We start from the raw sequence: 24,049 nt of genomic DNA, 5'->3' as shown, positions 1-24,049 counted from the left end.
GAAGCTCCAATCACTTCCAGACGGCGGCCGCTGTGATTGAGTGAACCTCGATCAGTCAGATGAAGGCTGGACGCCAGACTTCAATCAGAGTGGTAAACTGTGCTCTGACATCAGCGTCATCAGCGGGAAGGACTGTGCAGGGGGCCTTAATGAGAACAGCAGAACAGGAAGTGAAGTTCAGCTGGACTGGATGAGAGCTTGCACCCAAAACTGCTGCCGAACACGGCGCAGGGCGCGTGATTACGCTGCTCAGTAACTGTAATGCAGAAGATTTAAGACAATAATTCATGGATTTAAACGTCTTTCCCGCCATTTCTGACTGAGACGGCGAGGTGTGCTGCCAGCTAACATCATCCTCCATTATTCATTAATACCATGTAGGAACATGAATAATCGGTTCTGACTACTGTTTTCATGTCTGTCAGCAAACATCGAGAGCAGTTTTCAGACAGGAAGAACCAAACATCCAACGCTCGTCCGCTCTCAGCTCCAGTGACTCCACGGCCCACAGCCGGAAACCTACGAATGTGAGAAAATACGTCCTTCAAATCATTTCACAAGACACTCAAAGACTCATTTGCATAGTGTACTTACTCCTTTTTTATCTCTCTTTGGATCTTCCTTTCAGCTCATAACCACAAGTGTCAATTAGCAAGTTTTAGCACCGCTGTGAGTGTATTTACTGTGTGTTGTTGAACGCAGCAGATGCCTCAGCAGCAGCACGGGTGAGAGCGCTGCAGTCAGATTTAATGAAGACAAATGCATCGCCGGGAGGCTGCAGAGCGATACCGCAGGACGCAGACAGCCTCTGATGACTTCCTGAACGCTGCATGACAAACGGCCGAGCAGAGACAGACTGACAGGCGGCCGCGGGCTTTAAACCCAGCAAACACGCTCCAACTCAAACACTCGCTGCCTTTATCGGTGCGAGAAAGACACTGAACACACCAGCCCAGGCAGACTTCCCAGAGTCCATCTGCTCCACACAGAGGTCTGCACTTCATCACAGCTCCCAGCCGTCTTCCCCATCGGAAGCTTCTTTACAGTTTCTGCTGCGTTCCCGGTTCTGTACGCTTACTTTGGGCACAGGATGTGCCACGTTTAGCTTCTCACATTTAGTGTAGTTTTTATAGCTTTCAGAGAAAGTTTGAAAAACCTGTGGCTGAGATACCTTCAAGCAGCCCTGATCATCCCCTGTGCAGCTAATGTGGCTAATGCCAGAGGCCTGCTTTTACCATCTATGTTAGAAATCTTACATTATTTATTTATTTATAGGAAAAAACGAGCCCAAAGAGTCGTGCTGATTTCTGCTGTTTACTTTATGAAGTACACACTCAGGCATTCTGCAGAAACAGACTTCTTACACTAAGATGAAATATTTAGTTAAACTTCTTTGAAGTGACAGAAAGATGGTGTTTGACTGGTTGGCCCACTTGAGGTCACAGTGGATGGCCCACGATGTGGAATAAGTTTGACACCTCCACCTTTCCATCGGTCCATCAAAAGTAGTTGTAGGAGGTGGATTCGGCTTAATCTGAGCCTTGGACAGCACTGAGCCTTCACCTGAGCTCTCACCTGTAACCAGGATAATGACTGTGCTCTGTAACCACTCGCAGACACCACGGCTGTTTCTCCTGTCTGTGCAGGAGCGTCTCACCGCGCAACGAACTCTATTTTTCTTGTTTGATGGTGTTTGGCAAACAGCTTGTGGGTGCGTTATCGCCACCTTCTGACAGCGGCAGCATGTCACATACGAACAAGCTCAAACAAAGAATACTGTGACTTATTGATATATGAAATATCTGCACTGCACCGTGGTTAGCGCTGTGTTAGCCTGCAGCTGGAACCAACACCTGAGCTCCACCTGGTCAGCTGACCAATCAGAGTAAACTGACAGCGTGTGGGACATCCCTGCTCCATTTGTTTTGCTGCAACATCATAATTACTGTTGCTCTCTGTCTGCTCAACTTTTGATGTCACAGCGTTAGATTTTGGGGGGAAAAGATGATGGTGGGAGGAGTGGGAGGAGCCACGAGTCCACAGAAACAGGCGACTGGGCTTTGGGTTTATGACCCACTTGTTCACTTTTAAACTTAGTTTGCTTATTTTATTTTATATTTTTTAATATTTTCAGATTTCACTTACAGTTTGGTTACATTTGAGCAGATTTCGGTGAATTTCAGTGCTGTGACACGTCCACTGCAGGTCACAGCCATGTTTAGTATTTCTGTGGTCGTTTTTCGTGAAGTCACACAAACATGACTGTGATGGTGATGGAGCAGCATCATTGTGCAAACATGCTCTAATGATGAACCTGTAAATTATCATAATTACTGCTTAAAATCTGAATGATTGTGCTAAGCCACGCCCTCCTGAAACATCTGTTTAACAGGTAAAGACACAGCAGAACATTCCTCTTCAATATTTGATGGCACGATAAATGTGTGAGTTGAGCAGATCTGTGACCGTCTGACAGGTTTTAGTCATCAAACAGTCTCATTAACCCGAGCAGGGAGCCGCCGCTCTGCTCGCACGTCACACGCCGAAGGCTGATTTTGGTCTTTTGCTTGTCTTAATGATCAGATTTCTGCCATGAAGTCGCTCCACATTTCAAAGATGCTGTCACATTGTGTCTTGTTAGATGGTAAATGAGGGTTACCCTCCATTGAGGCAGCGTCGTAGCGAGTAGGAGGCTCCTCCCCCGCAGGTTCGAGAGCAGTCGCTCCAGGCGCTCCAGGCATCCCAGCCGATTTCCCTGTCCTCATCTGAGCGGGTCATCCTGGATGCCTAAAGAAGGACAAACAGCAACACAAAGGTTGTGCGTATTAAATCACATTCACACCAAAGCTTTGTGGTTGTAAGAAGGCGTGCCTCGTTGGTTTCCAACGCCTGCTAAAGCAAAACGCTCCTGCAACACGAGCGTCTGTTCTCACGGCAGTCTGAGAATCAGTCACAGTCAGACATGGCTCTACCACGGTCTGCATTTCTGTCTGATTGCTGGAAATTCAACAAACCTGCTGGAGGACAGCTCGTCACAGGCCGTATATTTACTGCTCTGTGCCGTGTGGAAACACTCCGTGATAAATTCTTGATAAAGCTTAAGCTAAAAAAAGCTTAAAGGCTCAGAGGGACACAGTGAAAGTGTGCCATGCTGGCAGAGATCATTTCTTTTTACAGCGTTAGAGCAAATATATCCACAGTGAGCCGACGCAGCAGAAGTTTAGCTCTCTCTAGAAAAAGTCCCAAAGTCTCAGGAAAGAGGCTGAACGGCTCATGCAGGCGCCGCACAGCTGAGCGACAACACTCCCAGAATGAGACGCAAGAAATGTGAAACTGAAGAAACTATTACACCAGTGGTGAACGGGCAGCTAAATGGGAAAAGACATTTCATTGTCACGTTTGCTGTGTAGCAGGCAGGACCCGACACACTCGGGGAAGTAAACGTAAAATGCCAGCTTTATCTGCGGGACAAACTCCACAATGAAAACATGAAAACTAGGGAGCTAAACTGGGACAGAGAACAAGGAAAGCACACAGGTAGGGGAACGGGTGGGAACGCAGCTGGGACCAACTTCATAGGCTGCATCTTCCTGAGGCCGTTTGCGTCACAGCCAGGCGACGAAGGCTGTCCAAATTCAAAGACTCCTAGAAATGCAGCCAACAAATGCGTCCTCCTTTTCCCCAGATTTGAAGGATAGGTCGGGTGTGTCCTTCCTGGCCCACCATATCCCAGAATTCATAGCGCGGCCCAGTCAACTCCAGTTTCCAACAATGGCAGCAGCTACTAAGTTTTAATATTACTCTTATTACTCTTTCTGTGTCACACGAGAATGTAGCTGTGTAAGCTTCAAACATCTGCTCGGTTTATCAAGACACCACATGCGATCCTCTCGATTTCCCAGTCTGTGAGAGGCGGCAAGTTGTTTGTCTGACCTGGATTTTAGTCAGGAGTTAACCTCTTTGCGCCAAATACCGCTCCTCTGCTCTGGCATCACTACTGAACCCTAACTTCATATCATAACCCTGCTTCCATTCAGTTTCTGTCTTCTTATGCTGTCCAACCTCCTGCTGCAGTCCCTCTTTCCTCCAGCCTTCATCGTAGGCTCCTGCTCTTCTGATGAATCATTCCCTGCTTCTATGATACTGGTTATATACTGTAGACTTTGCAGAGTGAAATCATATAATCCACAATTGCAGGTTTAGCATTCAGACCAGTTTTTGTGCATTCCATCTTAAATTGTTTTTGATATAATTTTGTTATTTTTTTAAAGAAAAAAAATATATACCATATGCATATTGACATACACATGTATTCAACACTCTGAATACATCCTCAGATTAAGGACCTGATATCATCTCCTGTTGCCCTGATACAGCACTTCAAATTGTACTTATGATTCTGCAGATTCAATAAAATGTCATTTTTTTTCTCAAGAAAAAAAAAAAAAAAAAAGACACCACATGTTTGCAAAAGTGCTCCGACGTTTTCGGAGACGTCTGTTACCCACCAGCTCGACAGCTGACCGTGGCGAGAACGGCGAACTCCTGGCACAGCGTTTTCAAACCCCTCGCGGTCTTTGGCTACTCAGGTTAAACATGATATATGAGTCACTCAGATAACATAAAACTTTTATTGTTTGGCTTTTTTCAGTGTTTGATTTGTTCCTGAGTAAATCGGTTTGGCTGAGATTAAAGTTCTAGTTTTCACACAGCTGAATAAACGTCAAACAGAAAACTGATTAAACAGAAGTGAGACGGTGGAGAGTTTACTCCAGTGTCCTGTTATATTGAGGAAGCAAGCAGCAGACGGCCGAGTTTATTAAACTCTACAGAGACAGCGGTGACGCAAATCTGAAGGCCAGACCGTCCGGGTCCTCAGGAGGATGCAGCCTATGAATTTGGACACCCCCAGGGACTATCAAAATAAAACAGGAAACACAGGGAGCACAGGGACAGGAGTGACATGAGACACGACTGACTGGGGGACAAGAAAATAAGCATGAAGACAGAACTAAAGCTACAGTAAACAAACAAAAGCAAAGAACTAGAACTCAAGAAATACCCGAGAACAAAACAAACTAAAACACCAACATTGATGATCCATGATGGAATCAAAGGTTCACAATAACACAAAAGCACCGAGTCACTGACCCAGGATCGAGACATTTATTAACTTATGATAACACAGGAGACAGAAACTTTTTTAAGATCAGGTTGAAAACTTTCCTCTACCGGATCACTTATCATTAGTTACACTTCAGTAAATGTAATCTCGAGTTTATAGCTTCACAAATAAAATGTCTATTTGTGTTTTCAGTGAGGAAAAATCTAGAAACACAGTCTACATGTCTGATTTCCAACGATTCCCACTGGATATATGGAGCTGACGCCGTCTCTCCTTCCAGCCCGACACAGAGAAGCATCTCTGGGTAAAACTGGCCTGTGGACTCCTGCTGTCCAAGAAAGCCCCGATAAAAGAACGTCTTTCGGTGGGACGAGCGGTCAGACTCCGACGGTCGCTCCCGATAGGCTGAGCAGCCACAGGTGAATATGAATAAATGATTCAGAGCAGCGGGACTGATCGCAGCCTCACTGACAGCACGTCGCCACAGCAGCCGCTGTAAAGCGTTTACAGATGTTACAGATGTTTCCACCTCTGTGTTCAGAGTTTGAAGGTCACTCAGATTCATGATGTAGATAAAAACTGACTCACATTTTTATTTACATTTACAGATATCGCTGTTATCTCACTGCTCTTTTATAAAGCTATATATATTACGCATCATATTATACGCTGCATATAGGACTATTATATAATACAGACATTTTCCCACACAAGCTATTTCAGGAGAAGCAGGCTGGAATATTTCCCACAGTTTTATCATAATCATAAATACTGGATGCAGGCTGTGCAGGAGGGCGCGCACATGACGGCGTGCAGGAACGTTCAGGAGAACAGCGGCCGATGCATCACCTGGCAAACATTAAACAAGAAATGTTCACGTATGCATGTGGTCACTTCATATTCCCCAGACTTCTGCACGTCACTGACTCGCACGCTTCACCTTCGTTTCCATCCATCCACCCTTTTAACTGCTCTATCCATTCGGGGTTATGGGGTGGGGGCGGAGCCTACACGTGGGCTACACCCAGGACAGGTTGCCAGTTGTGGCAACCTCCGTTGTGGAGCGCCACAACGCCGCTGCTGTTGACCATCTTTGTCGCTGTGGGCGTGTCAGAGGAGCTGCGGCGCCACCATCAACTACAACAGCTGCTGCGGTAGAAAAACAGAGGCTGAATCTTATATGTTATGTTTGCACACAAGCTCCTAAATACATTTCAGAGCGTTTACGCGTGAGTGCGTTATGTTGGTCACATGTGAGTAAAACCATCGCCAGCGTGACCGTCCTGGTGGAAACCCCAGGCGTCCCAGTCGGCTTCGCCAAACCTGTCCTCTGGCCCTGCCTCCATGTTCAGCAGTGACTCATAATCTGTTTGAGACGCATGTTGGGTGTAAAACAGGCTGATCAGTGGAGACTGATCGTACCGCAGCAGCAGGCCTCGAGAGTCCTTCTGCTGCTGTAGAAACCTCTTTGCACACTCGGGTTTCTTATTTCAACGCTTGATATTTTACCATCACCAGGCCAAAAAACGCTCAAAAAGACTCGGCCAAGATATCTGAATTATACATAATCCAATCCTCTTACTCAAAACATGCCTGACTGGATGCAGCCAAGTAATTTCTGACAGTTTGTGATCCGTGTGCGCAGCATCGTCCCATCGGGAGCGTTGTCCAAAGTGCAGAAGAGTCCAGCGGTTCGTCGGCACGGACAGCAGGTCTCTCTGCCCAAACACTGATGAGAGCCTCGCCCTCTGCAGACACCCAACAGTAGCATTACGTCACACGAAACAGTCGTCTGTTTTAGGCAAGCAGTCACACAAAGCTGCTACAGCCTCGAAGCACCCCCCCACCGAACACCGACCTTTCTCCTATCTTATCTGCTGTGTGAAAAGCTGAGATGAAAGAGAGGGAGTGATGGAAGGAGGCTCTGATAGAGAGCGGGAGAGAGTTTTCCTGGCTGTGTGTCACCAAAAATAGGAAAATTGGCTTCCCTGGGTCAGTGATGTCACTACAGACCCTGTGGTGCCTCGGTGTGTGTGTGTGTGTGTGTGTGTGTGTGTGTGTGTGTGTGTGTGTGTGTGTGTGTGTGTGTGTGTGTGCGAGAGAGGAAAAATGAAGCACAATGAAGTATTTATGGAAAATACTGGAAGTCAGAGGGGGAACGAGCCGAGCCTTCCAAAGTGCTTTTTCACAGTTTAGAGTTCTGCTGTGAGCTGAACCATCCAGACTCAACATCAGCTGAACTAAAGGAGCTGCTGATGGACTTAAGGTGATGCAGGACTCCTACATCTCTTTTCTCCTTTAGGGCAGAGACAAATACCTGGGGTCCTACGTGGACAGGAATCTCTGCTGCTGTCTCTGCAGAGAGGGCCAGAGTCGCCTCCTCCTCCTGAAGACGTTCCTTCAGAGTACGTCTGCAGATATTTTATGAATCTGTTGCTGATAAAACTTCAGAACTTGGCTTGGATCGAATCTGGATCGAGATCATCTGCGTGCGGTCCCTCGCAGCGTGTCCTTTGGTTCCCGAGGCCATCCAGTTTCCTCAGCTTTTTTGCTGCAGTTGTATAATTTTACAACTTCCACAGTCCCGAGTAGCTGTTACGATAGGAAATCTCCTGCAGGGATTAATAAAGTTTTTCCTTCTGAGTGCGATCTAGCCCGTGTACCACCAGGACAATAGTCAAAGCATGAGTTTAAACAGCTGGAGAAACCTTTGCTGCAGCAGCGACAGTGCAGGCAGTCAGTAAAACCCACAGGACAGGAACAAACTCTAATTCCTCTGACAATGTTATTTATGCCTGGTCAACCAGAATTAACATTTCTGACATACCTCTGCAGGTTTCATTTCAGCCTGCCTCCCAGGCTGAGTGCTGGCTCACAGCGGAGCTGGCAGAGGACAACGCTGTGAGGGTCGTACCCACATACATGGGTCTGCTGTGTGTGTCTTGGACTCCTGCGCTGAACTGGATCTCGGGATTCTCTCACATTTCTCTTCGTGCCTCTTCCAAAGAGACAGACTGAACAGCTCGAGAGGAATTAGACACGTTAACGCTCAGCTAATAGGATAAAACAGCCTTTTGTTGTCGGGCTCGGCCAGCTAACCGCCATCACGGACCTCCAACAGTAATAACATCGGCATGAGGAGAATCTGTCCAGCCAAGGCTTTTTTGGCCCGGGTGGCCAGCAGGGCCCATTGTGCCTGCATAGTTCAGTATCAGCAAGCTGTGTCCACTGACAACTCAGATGACCTCGCCATCCACGGCGCATTTCTCAGTTTCCCAGTTTGAAGGTTCAAAGTGGCACTGGCAGATGCGATGAGTCCACTGGTGCCACTCGGGCATCTTTTCTGAAAGTCTCATTATAAGAAGAGAAGACTTATAGAAACCAGCACTGTCGCTGTACTGGGTTTAGGTCAGGTGATAACCTCTGGGACTGAAACACTCACTCCCACAGGAGCTGCTCGGCCGTGAAGCTGCCAGCGTGCAGTCTTTGTGTTGTTGTTAATGCCAGAGGAGGTTTGGAGCTCTCCAGTTATCGAGTCGGCTCTGAGACTTCACCTGGTCTGACACTATGAGGCTGATCAGGAGTATCCAGGAGGGAAGAAACTCCAAGAAATTCCATTGTTGCAGACGTCACATCCAGTTGCAGCACCACAGCAGGTTTCAGTGAGCTCTTCAGAACAAGCCTTTCTTTCATCGATGTTTGTAAAGGCAGGAGCCGCATTTTACAGACCACACCTGAACACACCTGAACTCAACGATTAATTCTGTGTCCATATAGTGTATTAAACCAAAGCAACTACACCTGCAGCTCCTCTAACGCCCAGCAGAGGCTCCAGCAGTGAGTCCGTCCCCGTAGACTCCCACGTTAAAACGTCCAAGATGAACTACACATGTTCGGATTTCTGGGTGTACCTGGGGATCTCCAGTCAACTTGGAGGCATTCCCGATCATATGCTGGACACGTCACCTGGTTGCATTCCTCATGACGATGCAGCGGCTCTGCTCTGAGCTCGCTTTGTCACTCGAAGGTTGAGCTGAGCCGCACTGCAGCACAAAGTAATTCCAGCCTCCTGCATCCACAACCACATGCAGGTCACGATCACAGGTGAAGCATCGAAAGCTTCCAAAGGCAGGTAGGCAAAGGTGAGGATCTAAATCAATGAACAGCCACCGTTGGGTCATTGCATCCTTTTATTCATTCAGTCATCGGTTCAATAATCCCTTCATTCACTACTTTATTGACTTCTTTGTGCCTTATTCTCCTCCATTAATCCCAAATTGCATCATTTCCCTCTTTGTCTGAGAATCAGGAAACATGTTCAAGTGCAAATCCTATTAGGTTGCTTCGCACTTGATCTCCTGCAGAGTTTCGAGCTGGTAAACAGCCTTGCATCACTTTGTTTGGTTGGAGGCGCTCGCAGGGAGTGAAAATAGCCGGCAGCATTAATCTCAGCTTGTGCTCTGAGATTGGAGGGTGTCGGATGGGATTAGAAAAAAACTGTCCAACTCCCTATATGAGCGCGCTGAATGCGGGACACAATGTGCTGCTTATAACGTCTGGTTAAGGTATTCTCAGCCGGCTTACCGTATTGTAGGTGCGTGCATTCTTTGCAGACTAAATCCATTTTGTTAAATGCAAACTACCAGAAATCTAAAAGCTACAAGTAAAGGTTTATTTTGCCTGTGGCAGCAGTCTTGATGCGGATGCTTAAAAGTCTATATGAGCCTAATCGACAGGAAGTGATGCTTTCTGGGAACATTTAGTTCCTGTTAAATCAGAAGATGCTCATACAGTGCAAAGCAAATCCCATCCACTGGTTTCTAATGATCTCTATTATGCATTAGCAGCCCTTTGGAAGTGAGTTGTATATGTGGTGCAAAATAAAGCTGAAAGTATGCTTGTCAGACAGCCGTGGAGCCTCAGGCTTACTTGTGGTTAACAAAAGCACAACCATAGCTGAGAGAGCTCTCTGACCGTCAGTCTCCTTCAGTAACTGCTGCTCGTGACCTCGTATAACTCTCGCCTTGAAACTTTTTCTGGCTTCTGCAGTTTTCTTCCTACATATTTGGCCCACATCGGTCTGAAATGCTGCAGCGAGAGCGCTACCGGGGACTCAACTTTCTTATTTCTCCAGCATTCGTTTCTCTCTGACACTTTCCATGAAAAATCAACCCGACTGCCTCAGGATCAGCTGATTTTTTTCTACGATGTCGTACATTTAATGAAGGCGTCCTAAATTTTACCTCCATACTGTGAAAATGCTCAGATTTACAGGTCCTTGAATTACACACAACAATTTGAGCTCTACAAGTTTCAGGGCTGAAAAACACATCACTATCACAAAATGTAACCAAAATAAAGTTTCCAAGTGAATCTTCAGAAAACAGATGAAACATGCAGGATACCTTTTTCTCTGCTCCTCTTCATCACACACCATCATTACACTGCTGCAGTTTATTCAAACTCTGATATCGACCACGATACTGAAGGTCAAAGATGCTTATAGAGAAAACGCTGCTGAGCAAAAACCAGATTTAGTCCTTAGACTGTGACACTTTAAGTCAAAGCTGGGGACCTGTAGGCCTGGAGGGCCAGTGTCCTGCAGGTTTTAGATGTGTCCTTGATTTAAACGACTAAATGAACTCCTCAACATGTCCTGAAGTTCTCCGGAGGCCTGGTAATCAACTCATCGTTGAGATCCCCACTCCTGTGTAAGTAAAACTGATTTGTTTGCAGGTTTCATAAAGCTGAAATGTAAAGTTTTATCCAGTCCTCGGTACCACGGGGGCTGGTAACCCAGAAGACATTTCCTGTGTTTGTTATCCAAAGATGGAAAAGGCAGCGAGTACAGTAAAGCCACTGTTCTCTGCAGATGACGGTTGGCGCCAATCTTCCTCAGTGCGGGAAATTAGTTTGAGACCTGAGCAGAATGAATTATCCGCAGGCATCGACCTCGGAGCACATCGTAATCCATCAGTGCCACTGCAGGGCTGTGAAATCGTCGCCTCTGTCAGAGAGCGGATGTTAAAGATCTTTTCTCACACGTCACGGACGGTAACGAGTGAAAACCACGCTGACCTTTTACTGCTGACTGATGAAGACAGTTTCTCTCTGAAGCCGCTGACCATGAAACACACCTGGAATATTATTAGCGGGGTCCATATTTAACTGCACAGGTAGCCTTCAGCGTTGGCTTCCAACATGCAGGGTTAGCGTTGGGATCAGGAGAATTTTAGACCAAACCATCCAAACCCCGACAGAGACCTGCAGCCTTTGTCGCATTTAAGACACAAGGAATAATAAACTTACCTAAAACTAAGCCAACAATAACTCAAAATGAATATTTAAGGTAAAAATCCAGCTGCCACAAAGCTCTGTTTTGCAGTAAAATGGGAAACAGCTGTAAACATGAATGAGTTTAGTGTGAGCAGCTCGGTCTGAACTCTGGCTCTCTGTCATCTCTGTGAGGATCTTTAGTTCAAAGCTCAAAGCTTTTGTCCTTCCACTGAGATCATTTCTGACGAACCGTCTCTGCTGGATTAATCTCTGTTTCTATTTAACCTACTAAACATTTGCCACTCTTGTGTGTCTCCGTCAGCCAGCGCAAAACCTCAAGGTTTTCCTTAAACTAACAAGCTTTACTGTGTGAACCAAAAATAACAGAAAACAAAGTGAAACAGGAACGGAGAGGATGCCTGACTCGAGCCTTGACCCGACTCTTCGTTCCTCAGTGAAACAACATATTTCAGCCTCTGCATCACCAAACCAGAGGCTTCAAATCTCGCTGATGACAAAGTGCCAAATCGCAAACAGAACGAGAGCAGCAAAGAAAACCAGACGGCCTAAAGTGCCACTCTGACACTCCCATCTTCTGTCCACATCCACTCAGCCTCCAGAGGCTCTTATTATTTGTCCTGTTGCTACATGTGATGTCACTGACAAGACTGGCGAGGTCTGGCGAGGGAGCACGCTCGCCGTGTTGGCTGTGCTCAGTAAACACAGCTCGCCTGAGCTAGATAAACAGCGGCGGGCTGGGTATGAAGGCCACGGCGTGCCACTGATCCAAGCTGGAGCTCTTGGATTTTACAGTCGTCTGCGGTATGTCGAGGCCAGGTCTCCCGGTGCGAGGGCTCTGCTGCAATCAGCCGGGGAATGAGCTTAATTGTTTCTAATGAGTCCAAAGTCCGAGCTGCCAGCCGTATGAGTGAAACAGACTTAACGGGTCAGAGCGGTCCAGCAGATTCTCACTTCATATCTGCACTGCGGGCAGGAGTGCTTTATGACTGCATCGCTGTTTCCAAATATATGTTGGTCCTTGGTAATCTTTTGGAAGTCGACCTGTCAGTCAGGTATCAGCTCTGACTCCCGGTGACAAGAGTGGCCGGTCTCCGTCCCCGTAGCATTTTTCTTTCTGTGCCTCTTCTTGTTCTTTTGTTTTTCTGTTACTTCCTGTCTTATTTTGAAGAGTAGCTCCCCTGGTGTTTTTACTTCCTGTCAGATCCTGCACGTGTCTGCAGCCTGTATCCTGCTTCTCAGTTTGTTACCTCATGCTTTTTTACCTCATGCCAGAAAGAGATGCCACAAATCTGGTTTCTTTGACCGGACCTGTGGCTTGACTCTTGACTTGTTCGTTTTGACTTGACAGACTTGGTGCCAGCCCCATGGATGGAGCAGCAACATATGCACAGAGAGGCCATCTGTATACTTGCTGGAAGCAGATGCCACAGGCAAAAATACTGCTATTTCCATCTGCAGTAATTATAATTGGAGCATGTCTCTGCTCGGGGACCTCCGTTCTGTTCTTGCATCAATAATAACAGACTCTGCACTTATTAAGTCATGAAAAGCATGAAAAGCACGAGTTGGTGGCTTGCAGATATGCAATACTCTTAAATATTGCATCTTAAATGAGATTTGCCACCTGGATGTGTTTGAAGCTTCTCTTCTGTGGAACCAGCTCCCAGTCTGGGGATTATTCGGGACATAGACACTCTCTGCTTTCAGGATTTGAAACTTTCCTTTTTGATGAAGCTGATAGTTAGGGCTGGATCATGTGACCCTGAATCCTCCTGTAGTTATGCTGCTGAAGGATTTCCCATGATGCATTGAGGATTGCCTGCACTGACCTGGAGATATTCTCTCTCCTGTAGTTTGTGTACCTCTTGGGTGCCCGTCCCTGAGCCTGGTTTTGCTGGAGGTCTCTTCCTGTTAAAAGGAAGTTCTTCCTCGACACCGTCACCACGCGTTGCTCAGAGGGGATCAAAACTGCGCGATAGGATCTGCCTTAAAGTGAGCGTTGTGAGCTGGCACAGTATAAATGAAACTCAGTTCAGACTGAATATCCTGCATTTAGGCGTCACCGAGGTAGACCCCGGTTCTCCGGCCTCATTATACAGCAACAGCCTTCGGCTCAGTGCATCTAACTTCCTCATTTATTATGTACAATCTAGGGCATCTTTGCACAGCAGAGCCAGTGGTTCAAGCTAAACAGACGGCTGGATGCTGGAAGAAGAAAATAACAAGTCAAACATCTTCTTCTTCTACTTCTTCGGGCACGTGTGGTCAGGCTTGATGAGCTGGAAGCCAAATGCATCCTGGGTAATCTCTCCAGATCTCATTGACTCTTTGTGGTAACGCTGATCCTGAGGCTGTAACAGAAAGTGGGGACTGAAAGCTTGACTCACCTGCTGACAGGTAGGCAGGTAGGATGGGTTAGTGATGGTAACTGGTGTGTGTTGCCTGTTTGTATGTTGGACAGGAAGCTGTTCCTGTGAGGCTGTTTGTGTTTTTGTGCTAGACTTGAATATTAACGGCACCATTAAAGTATAATATTTTATTAATAAGGACTTATTAGCACTTTATTACCTGCCAATGAACACAAAGGCCGTTAAACAAAACTTTACTTTGAAACTAATTAACTTCTGGAAACTCAGAGATGAGTCAGATATTTAGATTACTAATACTTAATGTGTTGGACTAATAAAGTATTAATGTTGGAGTTGTTGCTCGAGCACCTCACAGCCTAAAACTACACTCAGTGGAAGGTGTTGCATATTTAATTTCCCACAAGCCAAAAGGCTGCTGAATAAATCACAAGTACACACAACACACATACAGGTGCACACTCTTCTTTGTACTACAGTTTTTCCATTTACAAGTATTACTTTATTACTTTACAATTATTAACCGTTTTTCTTTGTGCTGATTTATTTCGGTGCTGCAGTTTTGTACCAGAGCGACAAATAACATCTTAAATTGAATCTGCTGATTCTCTTGTATTGTACTGTTTAAATGCTCTCTGGGCTTTGCGGTGCACATCAGCGTAAGAGTGTATTGGTTATGCTTATGATTTTCCCTGCTGTCTGATCCACCGATCAGTGCATCAGTGTGTTGCAGTGACTTTCTGCTGCAGGCCGGGGCCTTGCTGAGCAGCTTCCAGCTGTTTTGAAGAAAGCAGGAGGCTCATTACCTGGTGGACAGGTGCCAAAAGGGCGCACACACACGCACACACACACACACACACACACACACACACACACACACACACACACACACACAGTATGAGCTCTGTGCAGGTCCCTCAGCTACACCAAAGCAAACAGCTAACACAGAGACTGACGGCTCAGGATCTCCGTCATCGTGCTCTTTACAGCCCAGCCGCGCGCTCGTGCGTAACACGCTTACATACCGTATATCAGAAAAACTCTTTGTGGATTCTTGCAAAACAGCATTAAATATTCACTGTGCTTCAGCCAACGTTGAACGGTGGGGAGGAAAAAAAGTTGAAATCCTCTTAACGCTCCACTATACAGAACTCATAAATCAAACAGGCAATTAAGAGCTTTACACAAACACTGTAATTAATTTTCTGCTTCATAATCAAAATTTAATCCTGCTTCTTGCAGGAAAAAACTCAAGTCCAAGCATAACCCAGGGTTCAGATTTCTGCAGAGTAATTCCACAGAAAAGGCAGCCGTCGTCCTCGCGGCGGGAGCGACTCGGACCGCGGCTACTTAAACCTGGGCTCAGGGTTCGAACTGCGAGCAGAGAACCAGCACGGGGATTTGAGGTTTTGTAAGACGAGGCATCCTGGATCCTCTCTGGCTTCCTGGTCTGAGGCACAGGCCGGCTCGGTTTATCGTCCTCCCCGAGGGACAGATCGCGTATCGTCCAGCAAAAGCACAGTGCTGACTCTTAGATGAACCACGCGTAAGAGAGGCGCCGCAGCACGTACGAGAAAATGTCAAGGTTCCCGCTCGGATATTATCTCTCACTTTCCTGCAGAAATAGTTTCTCTGCAGCAGCTGTTTGGACGACCTGAGCATGAAACAACACGTGTTTGATCCCCACACAGTAAACATTAATGAGATTCACCCACAACAAGTGCATCAGAGATCTTGTTCTTCTGATTGTTTAAGCCATTAATACTTTGGGAATTTGGACGCTCCGACAACCTGCTGCTCACAGCCACAAAGATGCAGCACAGCAAGCTGCACACGACAAACGGCCGTGACGCTGATTCGATTCGTTATCGGAGGAAACGTGATTTTGTAGAAATCAAAACCAAACTGCTGCAGGAACAGAGCCAACACAACCTCTGCTTGTCAGCCAGACGCTGAAGCCTTTAAAGCAAGACAAAACGGGCAGATGAGTACATGAATATCTAACTGCCATAAGAGACTCAAGCATCAAATTCCCTTTAATATGAAAAGAAATGAATAAGGGAAAACTGTTTCTGATTAGGCACGCGCTCAGTCGGCTAGGACAAGTTAGAGGTTTGGGGAAAGTGAAAGGACAGCTCAGAGACTTCCAGCCCCGCCAAATACTAGACTTATTATTTTCCTCCTGCAGCCTGTTTAGCTTGAAGCGTCGACTCTACTGTGTAAAGATGCCCTAGATGGTACATAATAAATGAGAAATATGATATACACCGAGCTGAAGGCTGTTCCCGAATAAAGAGGTTTCAGCAGCTTTATAACCTGTTTCATTCAGGTTTATTTTCACAGTCCCCGCTCACAGCTACAGCCACCACAGCTCTGAGATATCACACGATGCCCTGTGAGTGGGGTGACGTGGTGACAGTGGGGAGGAAGAAAACCCGGCACAGGGAGGGGTGGAGGCCATCTGCCTCCACCACAGAGGGAAGAGGAAGCACAGAAATCCTGCAGAGCCTAACACAGCGTAACGAGATTCAGGGTCACCTGATGCAGCCCTGATGATATCATTTATCAGAAAGGAAAGTTTTAAGCCCGTAGATGCAGAGACGGCGTCTGTCTCCTGAATCCAAAGAATAATTACACTCAGGGTTTCAAACAAATGTGTCTACGTGTGCAGCGAGCAAAGACTCGGAGCTTCCATCCAGCCTGCATTCAACCATGGATCCTGCATGGAAGCAGGCCTTTACTGTCCACTGTGTGTGTGTGTGTGTGTGTGTGTGTGTGTGTGTGTGTGTGTGTGTGTGTGTCGATGCTCTGCTGCAGAGAAGCAGCATCAGCCACAGATTCTCCAAATCTCCACACCACCGTCTCCCAGTTCCTCAGTTTTATTTGTGAAGTTTTTTATCCCTCGGAAAAAAACCTCCTCACAAAGACAACAGCAGAGTCTCCCCAAAAAAGCTCCTGCAGATATTTTCTGTATCGCATCGCTGCAACCATGCAGCCTCTCACTTCAGTACCTGCTGGATGAGCACCACCCACACTGCTGCAGGCACATCTCCTATTTCCAAAAGAGCTCTTTACAATTTTACAATTTTAGGTGCTAAAATAGGGAGTCTTTCTTCTCAGCGGGCTAGTTTTTGTAATTTCCTTTTGTGGAGGCTCCGCTCTGATATCAACAAAGCGCAGAGCGACAATTTTTTGCTCTTCATTGACTTTTAATTATATTTCAGCTCCTAAACAGCAAACAATCTGCTCATACCTGCCTGAGGAAATGAGTGCATGTGTGTGCCTGAGACACAGAGAGGAAACAGCCTTGTGAAGCTGGTTACAGCAGCCTCTCTGAGGGACATCAAATATTTGTCTATTAAGAGATAGAGAGAGATATTAATGAGATATTATTGATGAGTATACATTTAAAAAAGCATTCATAAAGCATGCATTTACATATTACATGTGTGTGTGTATATACACGGTGTGCAGAGTCGTACTAATCATTTACAGACACGGAGACACTGAGTCAGAGGTGAGGATTGAAAAAAAAATTCAGCTTCAGGGGCTAAAACACGAAGCACAGAAACCTGCAATTCTTCTATTGTCCAGCAGAGGCAGCAGTGAGTCAGTCCCCATGTTAAAGCATTACAGCAGAAATGAACATGTTTGCAGCCTGATACACAAACTGTTTGCTCTCTGTAGCTGTTGTATATGGTCACAGGACTGCAGCACAAACTCAAATATAAATAATAGATTCTTTAAATTTGTTTCAGCACCACACACAAGTTCAAGATGCTCTCTCTCTATATATATACACTCCACAAACACACACAAAGGACTCGAGTACAATCACATGCAGTGCATGCTGGGAAACGTCCTTCGTTCTCAGTATGTATATTGGATTGACAGGGTTCCTTTCATGCAGCGTCTAATGGAGCTGCTGCCGCTGCGCCGTAGCGTGTGAACAGAGCGCGCTGACTTACAGGCCGCTCTCCCTCAGAGCCGTACAAACAGTCAGGGCTGCACAGAGCGACCGACAAGAAAGACCTCGGAGCTGTCAGTTCGTGCCATTTCTCTTCAGCAGTACGACTTAAAGATAGTTTGACTTTTTATTTTACAGAACAACATCAGTCACGAAAAACTCAAACTGTCAGAATGGAAATCAGGAATCTCATCAGCTGCAGCAGAGACGGAGAAGAAGCCGCGGGCGTGGCTGAGACTGCAGGAGGACAGCTGAGTGAAACATGCTGGATATAAATCCACACACTGACTGGTGGAGTACCAGGGGACCCTGGTGCTACCTAGCAGTGTGCAAAAAAGCACAAAACCTGACAGTGATGTGAGAAAATAACAGATGGAGTCATTAGGCTTATGGTTTATGTATCTTGGGATATGCAAACTGAGGCTGCAGCTACTTCAGTAAATATTTCATATGATGCAACACGTGGTGGGCACAGCGAGTGACCCGAATCAAACCAACCAGCACGCTGTGACACCGGCAGCCTCAAAGTGATGTAACTGCGTCTCTGGAGGACATCAGCAGCTGTTTGTGTGTGTGTGTGTGTGTGTGTGTGTGTGTGTGTGTGTGTGTGTGTGTGTGTGTGTGTGGTGAAGTTGCTCTTTCAGCTTTAATGTGTGTGTATGAGCAGCAGCAGCAGCAGCTCTGGGGTTTATGTTCTGGTGCTTTATTTGGATATTAATTCCCTGAGATTTGCCACGCTGTTTGATTTATCGAACTTAAAATAGTTTAAATGTTGGATTCATTACCACTGTGTGCTTTCTGGAGAACAGGTTATAAAAGAGGGAAAAATGATGTAGCATCACCAAAGATGCCAAATGATTTCCCTTATCGTCCCAGTGCTGTGAGTCTTCGGCTGGTGTGTGTGGTCATGTGGTAGAATTTTAAAAACTGATAACTGGTCAGATGTCTAGAACCATGTTTGTCCTCACACAGATGATTTACCAGGGAGGTGACTGCACAAGAGCCTGAAAATTAGCCCAGAAGCGCTCCTGTCCAACAGGTGAGCGGTGAGATGGATGCAGCTGATGCCCAGGGCTGACCACTAGAGGGAGCAGCAGGTATTACAACTCCTCCCATTGACCTGCATGTCGGGTGTGAGCACGAACGGTTGTCTGCCTCTGTGTGCGTCTGCCCTGTGACGGTCTGGTCACCTGCATCTTGGATCATCTCAAACATCTCAGGTCCTCCAACATGAACGGTCACTGAGAAGAACAGCTGAACTAACCCACTCCGACCAACCCTACAAACATGCTGCAGACCGTGTCATCTGTAGATGGAAACAGACTCACTGATCATTAATTTTGGGTGTTAAACTTGATCTAAAGCAGCTCGGAGAACGATGATCATTTTATTGGAGCTGAAAGGATTTTTAACTCTCAGCAGTCTCTCAGAGTTTGATTGATTTTGGGAGGATTGGGACTCGATAAGCGACATCAGACGCAGCGAGCAGATATGGTCGTCTCACACAGCTCCAGCTCCGTGTGGGCCGAACAGGGAATCACGCAAAGCTGCTCTGAATATTTCTGCTTTAAATTATTGAACATGTTTCTAAGATTCACTTCTGTTTATTATAACTATCACATTATTGTTTTTATTTATATTATCCTGGCAGATGGCCCCGCCCCTCCCTGAGCCTGGTTCTGCTGGAGGTTTCTTCCTGTTAAAAGGGAGTTTTTCCTTCCCGCTGTCGCCAAGTCGTTGCTTATAGAGGATCGTTCTTTCTTACATTGTAGGGTTTTTACCTCACAATAAAAACATCTGGTGAGTGTTGTGATGAGTTGGAGTTATATGAGTGTAGGATTTTACCCTCGCAGCAGTAATTAGATACCGATGTTTTATTAAAGATTAAAGACATTAAAAACATTTCTCTGTCGCAGAGAGAAAGAGATTTCTCAGACCTGAATGTGAATCCCTGAGACCTCAGAGACTCCTGGTCGAGCGAGCAGAGGGAGATAAGAAGAGAATAACACGGCACGGATAAATGCTTCATCAAGACGACACGATTCTGCCTCCAAGTAAGAAGAGGAAATATTCTGCTGTCTTTGCCAAGAATTATGATAAAACAAACAAACACTGAGCGCTCATGTAGATTTTCCCCCTAAATGATAAAGACGGCTGATTTACGACCACGCTGCGTTTAATAAAAAAAGCAGCCACTCGATCTCCCCGGAGCCGCTGGAGAGCAGCTCTTCCGTCACGCGCAGTCGAGTGATTTACAGTGAGAGCCTCCTTATTTCTCACAGATACAGTTTCCTCCCCGGCCTTGAGAATTATTGCAGAACAAATTAGCGGCCAGGGATTTGTGCACACTCGGAGCGGCGCTCAGAGAAACGGGACTCGCAGTAAATGTTTGGTCCTAACTGATGGCTGCTGGTGAGTGGGTGGCCCGCGGGGCCTCTCGGAGCGTCGCGCCCCGTGTTTGTCTCTGCGCAATGGAAAATGTTTTAGCGTCCCCTCGAATTCAGAGTCATCGATTCACATCCACCCACGCTGCTTCATTTCTTTAGTATCCTCTGCTGGCTGCTCGGCTGGTAAACATGACTCACTCGGTGCAGTTTCCTGACATCAGCTCACAGGATCGGAGCTTTAAAGCCAAATAACAAAAACAAGCGGCTCTCCCGCTGCTGGCTGCGACCTGGGCACACACCGAGTACCTGTTTGCTGATAGTTTCCAACTGATGGATGTGAAAAATCTCAAAAAGTAATAAAGACAATAGAGTCATTTGTGGCAGTGAATAACAAGAATAATCTCACATCCACAGGATACTACAAAAGATTCGACCCATCAAACACATCTGCAGGGAGCTGAAAAACAAGCTTCACGTGCTCCACCAGTGATTACAGCGCTTCTCAATGCTCACTCAATTCAATTCAGTTTTATTTACACAACGACAGTCGCCTCAAGGCGCTTTATTGTAATGTCGACCCTACAATAACACATACAGAGAAAACCCAACAATCATATGACCCCCTATGAACAAGCACTTTGGCGACAGTGGGAAGGAAAAACTCCCTTTTAACAGGAAGAAACCTCCAGCAGAACCAGGCTCAGGGAGGGGCGGGGCATTAACAATATGAAGTTCATTTCTCATGTGCTGCTACCTGATGCCCTGGACATACTCATCAAGAAATATTCTTCAAAAAGTGAGGTCACGCTGCGATCCCGCCCACACACTCATCACATCGTGCAGAGCTACAGAAGAAGAGGCGGCACAAACACTCTGACTGTGGCAGGTTCAGCTGTACGTGTCCAGAGGAACGAGCAGAAAGACACGAGGCCATGTCTGCTGCTCCGACTGTAGGAGATAAACTGTCAGATTAGAGCTCACACCTACAGTCTTCATCCTCCTCGACTTTTTGAAGGTATCTGCTTTTTCCATGTTCTGAAAAGTCTTTAGAAAGAACGATGAAACCGTGTGGCGCAGTTTAGCGCTGATTGATTAGCAGCTCGTGTAACGTCAGCGTGTGCTGCTGAACGCACCACAAACAGCAGCAAAGCTTCAGAGCAGCTGGTCAGAAAAGAAAACACCACCAATTATTTTTGCCACTCGTTTCTAAGTGAGAGATTTTTCCCACCTTGGGGTTCCCCCACCTGCCAGGCCCTGCTTTAGATAAGCAGATCTCTACTCCAGACCAGATCTGAACACTTTCAATATCTGGCCTGAAGCGGGTCACATGATAGGTTACAGACCTGGTGTGGACAGAAACAACACGAAATCTACAGGATGCATAAATTAATGTCGTTATCTGGAGCCGATCACATTAATCTGCTGCTGCGTGGTTTGGATTGCTCAGCCGCACGTCCACGCTGAGGCATCATTCAGGCAGGAAATGCAGTCTGTGATTACCAAGCAGATGGACGCCATCCATCAGTGGTCTGCAGATCCACGAGCAGAACACTCCGGGCTGGGGAACTCCAGGCCTCAGTGTCCTGCAGGTTTTAGATCTCTCCCCTGAATGATGAGTTCATTACCAGGCTGCTGGAGAACTTCAGGACATGTTGAGGAGGTCAAGGATGCATCTAAAACGCAGTGATTACATCATTATAAACGTAAAGGCCGATGTTTGAGGCAAGCTCTGGTTGCTGTGAATAAGCGCGTGCCGAACGTCTGAATGAAACCACTATTGAACACATTTAAAACAAAAATGTTTTGTTAAACTTTAAAAGACATTTTGGTGTCTGCAGCCCGTCCTGCCGCGTGGGCTGTTCCTCGGCTACCTTACGGTCCGAGCTCTGTGTACGCCGTCTGCCATTAGAGCCCATTTCCTCTCTCCGGCAGCAGCCAAAGCACTGGGAGAAAACACTTGTATGAATCCACTACAATCAATCCATTGTTCCCGCTCCCAGTTTAATCAGCAAGCACCCACTTCTAATTCCAGCTCCGTTTGTCTCGAGCACTCAATACTCCTTCAGTCTGATTTCCATCGCTAAGAGCTGTAGGAGGATCTAACCTGCAGCTCGCAAAAGCAAATCACCTCGACCGCACGGCAGCGTGCACGCTGTACGTTTTGCCATCGCTGACTGTCAGCGCCGCGTTGGACGTCGGAAAACACTGGAAACATGCAGAGAGCCTCCTGTCAGAAACTATTAAGACCATGCCACAACAGAGCAAGTGCAGCGTGAAGTGGAAACAAAAGAAGTGAAGGACTCATCAGCTCTGGATTTGAATAAATTCCCAGCAAGTCTCATTCATCCTTTTCAAAACCCAATTTCTCTCTGCCGTGTTTGGCCTTTACACCTTCCTCTTCGGCGAGCGATTGGAGTCATGACCGCGTAAGCAATGAGGAGAAATTGCACTGTTGATAGCAAAGCTAAACTAGGCTTTGCCTTTTTTCCCTCTCCTGTGGAAATTACTTTTGTTTTGATGACAGCGTCACAGAAATGCAGAGAGGGAAACAAATCATCTTTGAAAAGAAATCTCACCGTGACAGTCGTTACAACAGTTCTGTGTTATTTCACTGTGAAATAGGAGATTCAGAGAATTTTAAAGAAGCATTAGTACGATGTGTTTCACACAGGCTTAGCATCGATGGCTCATTGGCCTATTTGGCCATCGGCTGACTTATAACGTCCAACTATGAGGAAAGTGCACAAACGTGGTGATGGATAAATAAAGCCGCTGTATACAGGCAGGCACACGGGAGTCACACTTAAATACATAATTCTTACTTAAGAGTAAATTAGTAAATGAACTTGAGTGCAACTTGCCCATTTGGCGCGCAGACTGGGATCAAACCACCAACTTCCCAACTGACCTGCTCGACCTCCTGATCCACAGCCACCCCCAACATAGTGCATTCTTTTTAATTTCACGAGTAAAGTATGAATTCTGTACATATACATACACAAACATGTTCATGATTATTTTGAAAGTGCAGTGTCTGAAACCCGGCAAATCCCAGCATCCCTCACAAAGTCTCTTGTTTTGTGATTGGACAGACTGCAGCTGGTGATGGCGGTCCTGGCTGTGTTCTGGTCCTCTGTGAGCTGGAGGGTCACTGCTACATCGTCCACTGTCACGAGTACATTTATATTATACTGACTGAACCTGAGAAGGGAGCCGGAGATCGACAGATGGATTGGTGCTGCGGCCGCAGTGATGCGGACGCTGCATCGGTCCGTCGTGGTGAAGAGAGAGCTGAGCGTAAAAGCGAAGCTCTCAATTTACTGGTCGATCTACGTCCCACCCTCACCTATGGCCACGAGCTGTGGGTAGTGACCGAAAGAACGAGATCGCGGATACAAGCGGCAGAAATAAGCTTCCTCCGAAGGGTGGCTGGCCTCTCCCTTAGAGATAGGGTGAGGAGTTCAGCCATCCAGGAGGGGCTCAGAGTAGAGCCGCTGCTCCTCCACATCGAAAGGAGCCAGCTGAGGTGGTTCGGGCATCTGACAAGGATGCCTCCTGGGCGCCTCCTGGGTGAGGTGTTCCAGGCATGTCCCAGCGGGAGGAGGCCCCGGGGCAGACCCAGGACACGCTGGAGAGATTATATCTCTCGGCTGGCCTGGGAACGCCTTGGTGTTCCCCAGGACAAGCTGGAGGAGGTGGCTGTGGAGAGGGAGGGGTGGGCTTCTCTGTTTACGCTGCTGCCCCCCCGACACTGTGGGGGGGCAGCAGAAGAAGATGGATGATTGAACCTTTTGCACTTTTAAGGGTTGAAATCCACGTGCATCCCCTCCCACCACATACGGACTCTGGAAGTTTGGGAATCACTCCTGATCACTTCTTCCATTCAGAGTTATCGGTGACCTGAAGC

At 46.7% G+C, this 24,049-nt stretch overlaps 1 protein-coding gene across 2 annotated transcripts in view; it reads right to left on the bottom strand.

The window, feature by feature from the left end:
- Positions 1-24,049, bottom strand: part of adamtsl3 (ADAMTS-like 3) — a 197,453-nt gene that overhangs the window by 98,684 nt on the left and 74,720 nt on the right. For both annotated transcript variants that reach the window (XM_085275485.1, XM_085275550.1), the window contains exon 4: positions 2,660-2,787. In XM_085275485.1, coding sequence (XP_085131611.1) covers positions 2,660-2,787 — 128 coding nt within the window. The remainder of the gene's footprint in view (positions 1-2,659; positions 2,788-24,049) is intronic.

The sequence above is a fragment of the Mchenga conophoros genome, linkage group LG1, assembly GCF_057382185.1.
Source record: "Mchenga conophoros isolate Kocher_MC1m ecotype Shallow Benthic linkage group LG1, M_conophoros_male_GT1.1, whole genome shotgun sequence".
Lineage (NCBI taxonomy): Eukaryota > Metazoa > Chordata > Actinopteri > Cichliformes > Cichlidae > Mchenga > Mchenga conophoros.
Note: the sequence above shows the minus strand (reverse complement) of the source record. Positions and strands in the feature narration are given on the sequence as shown.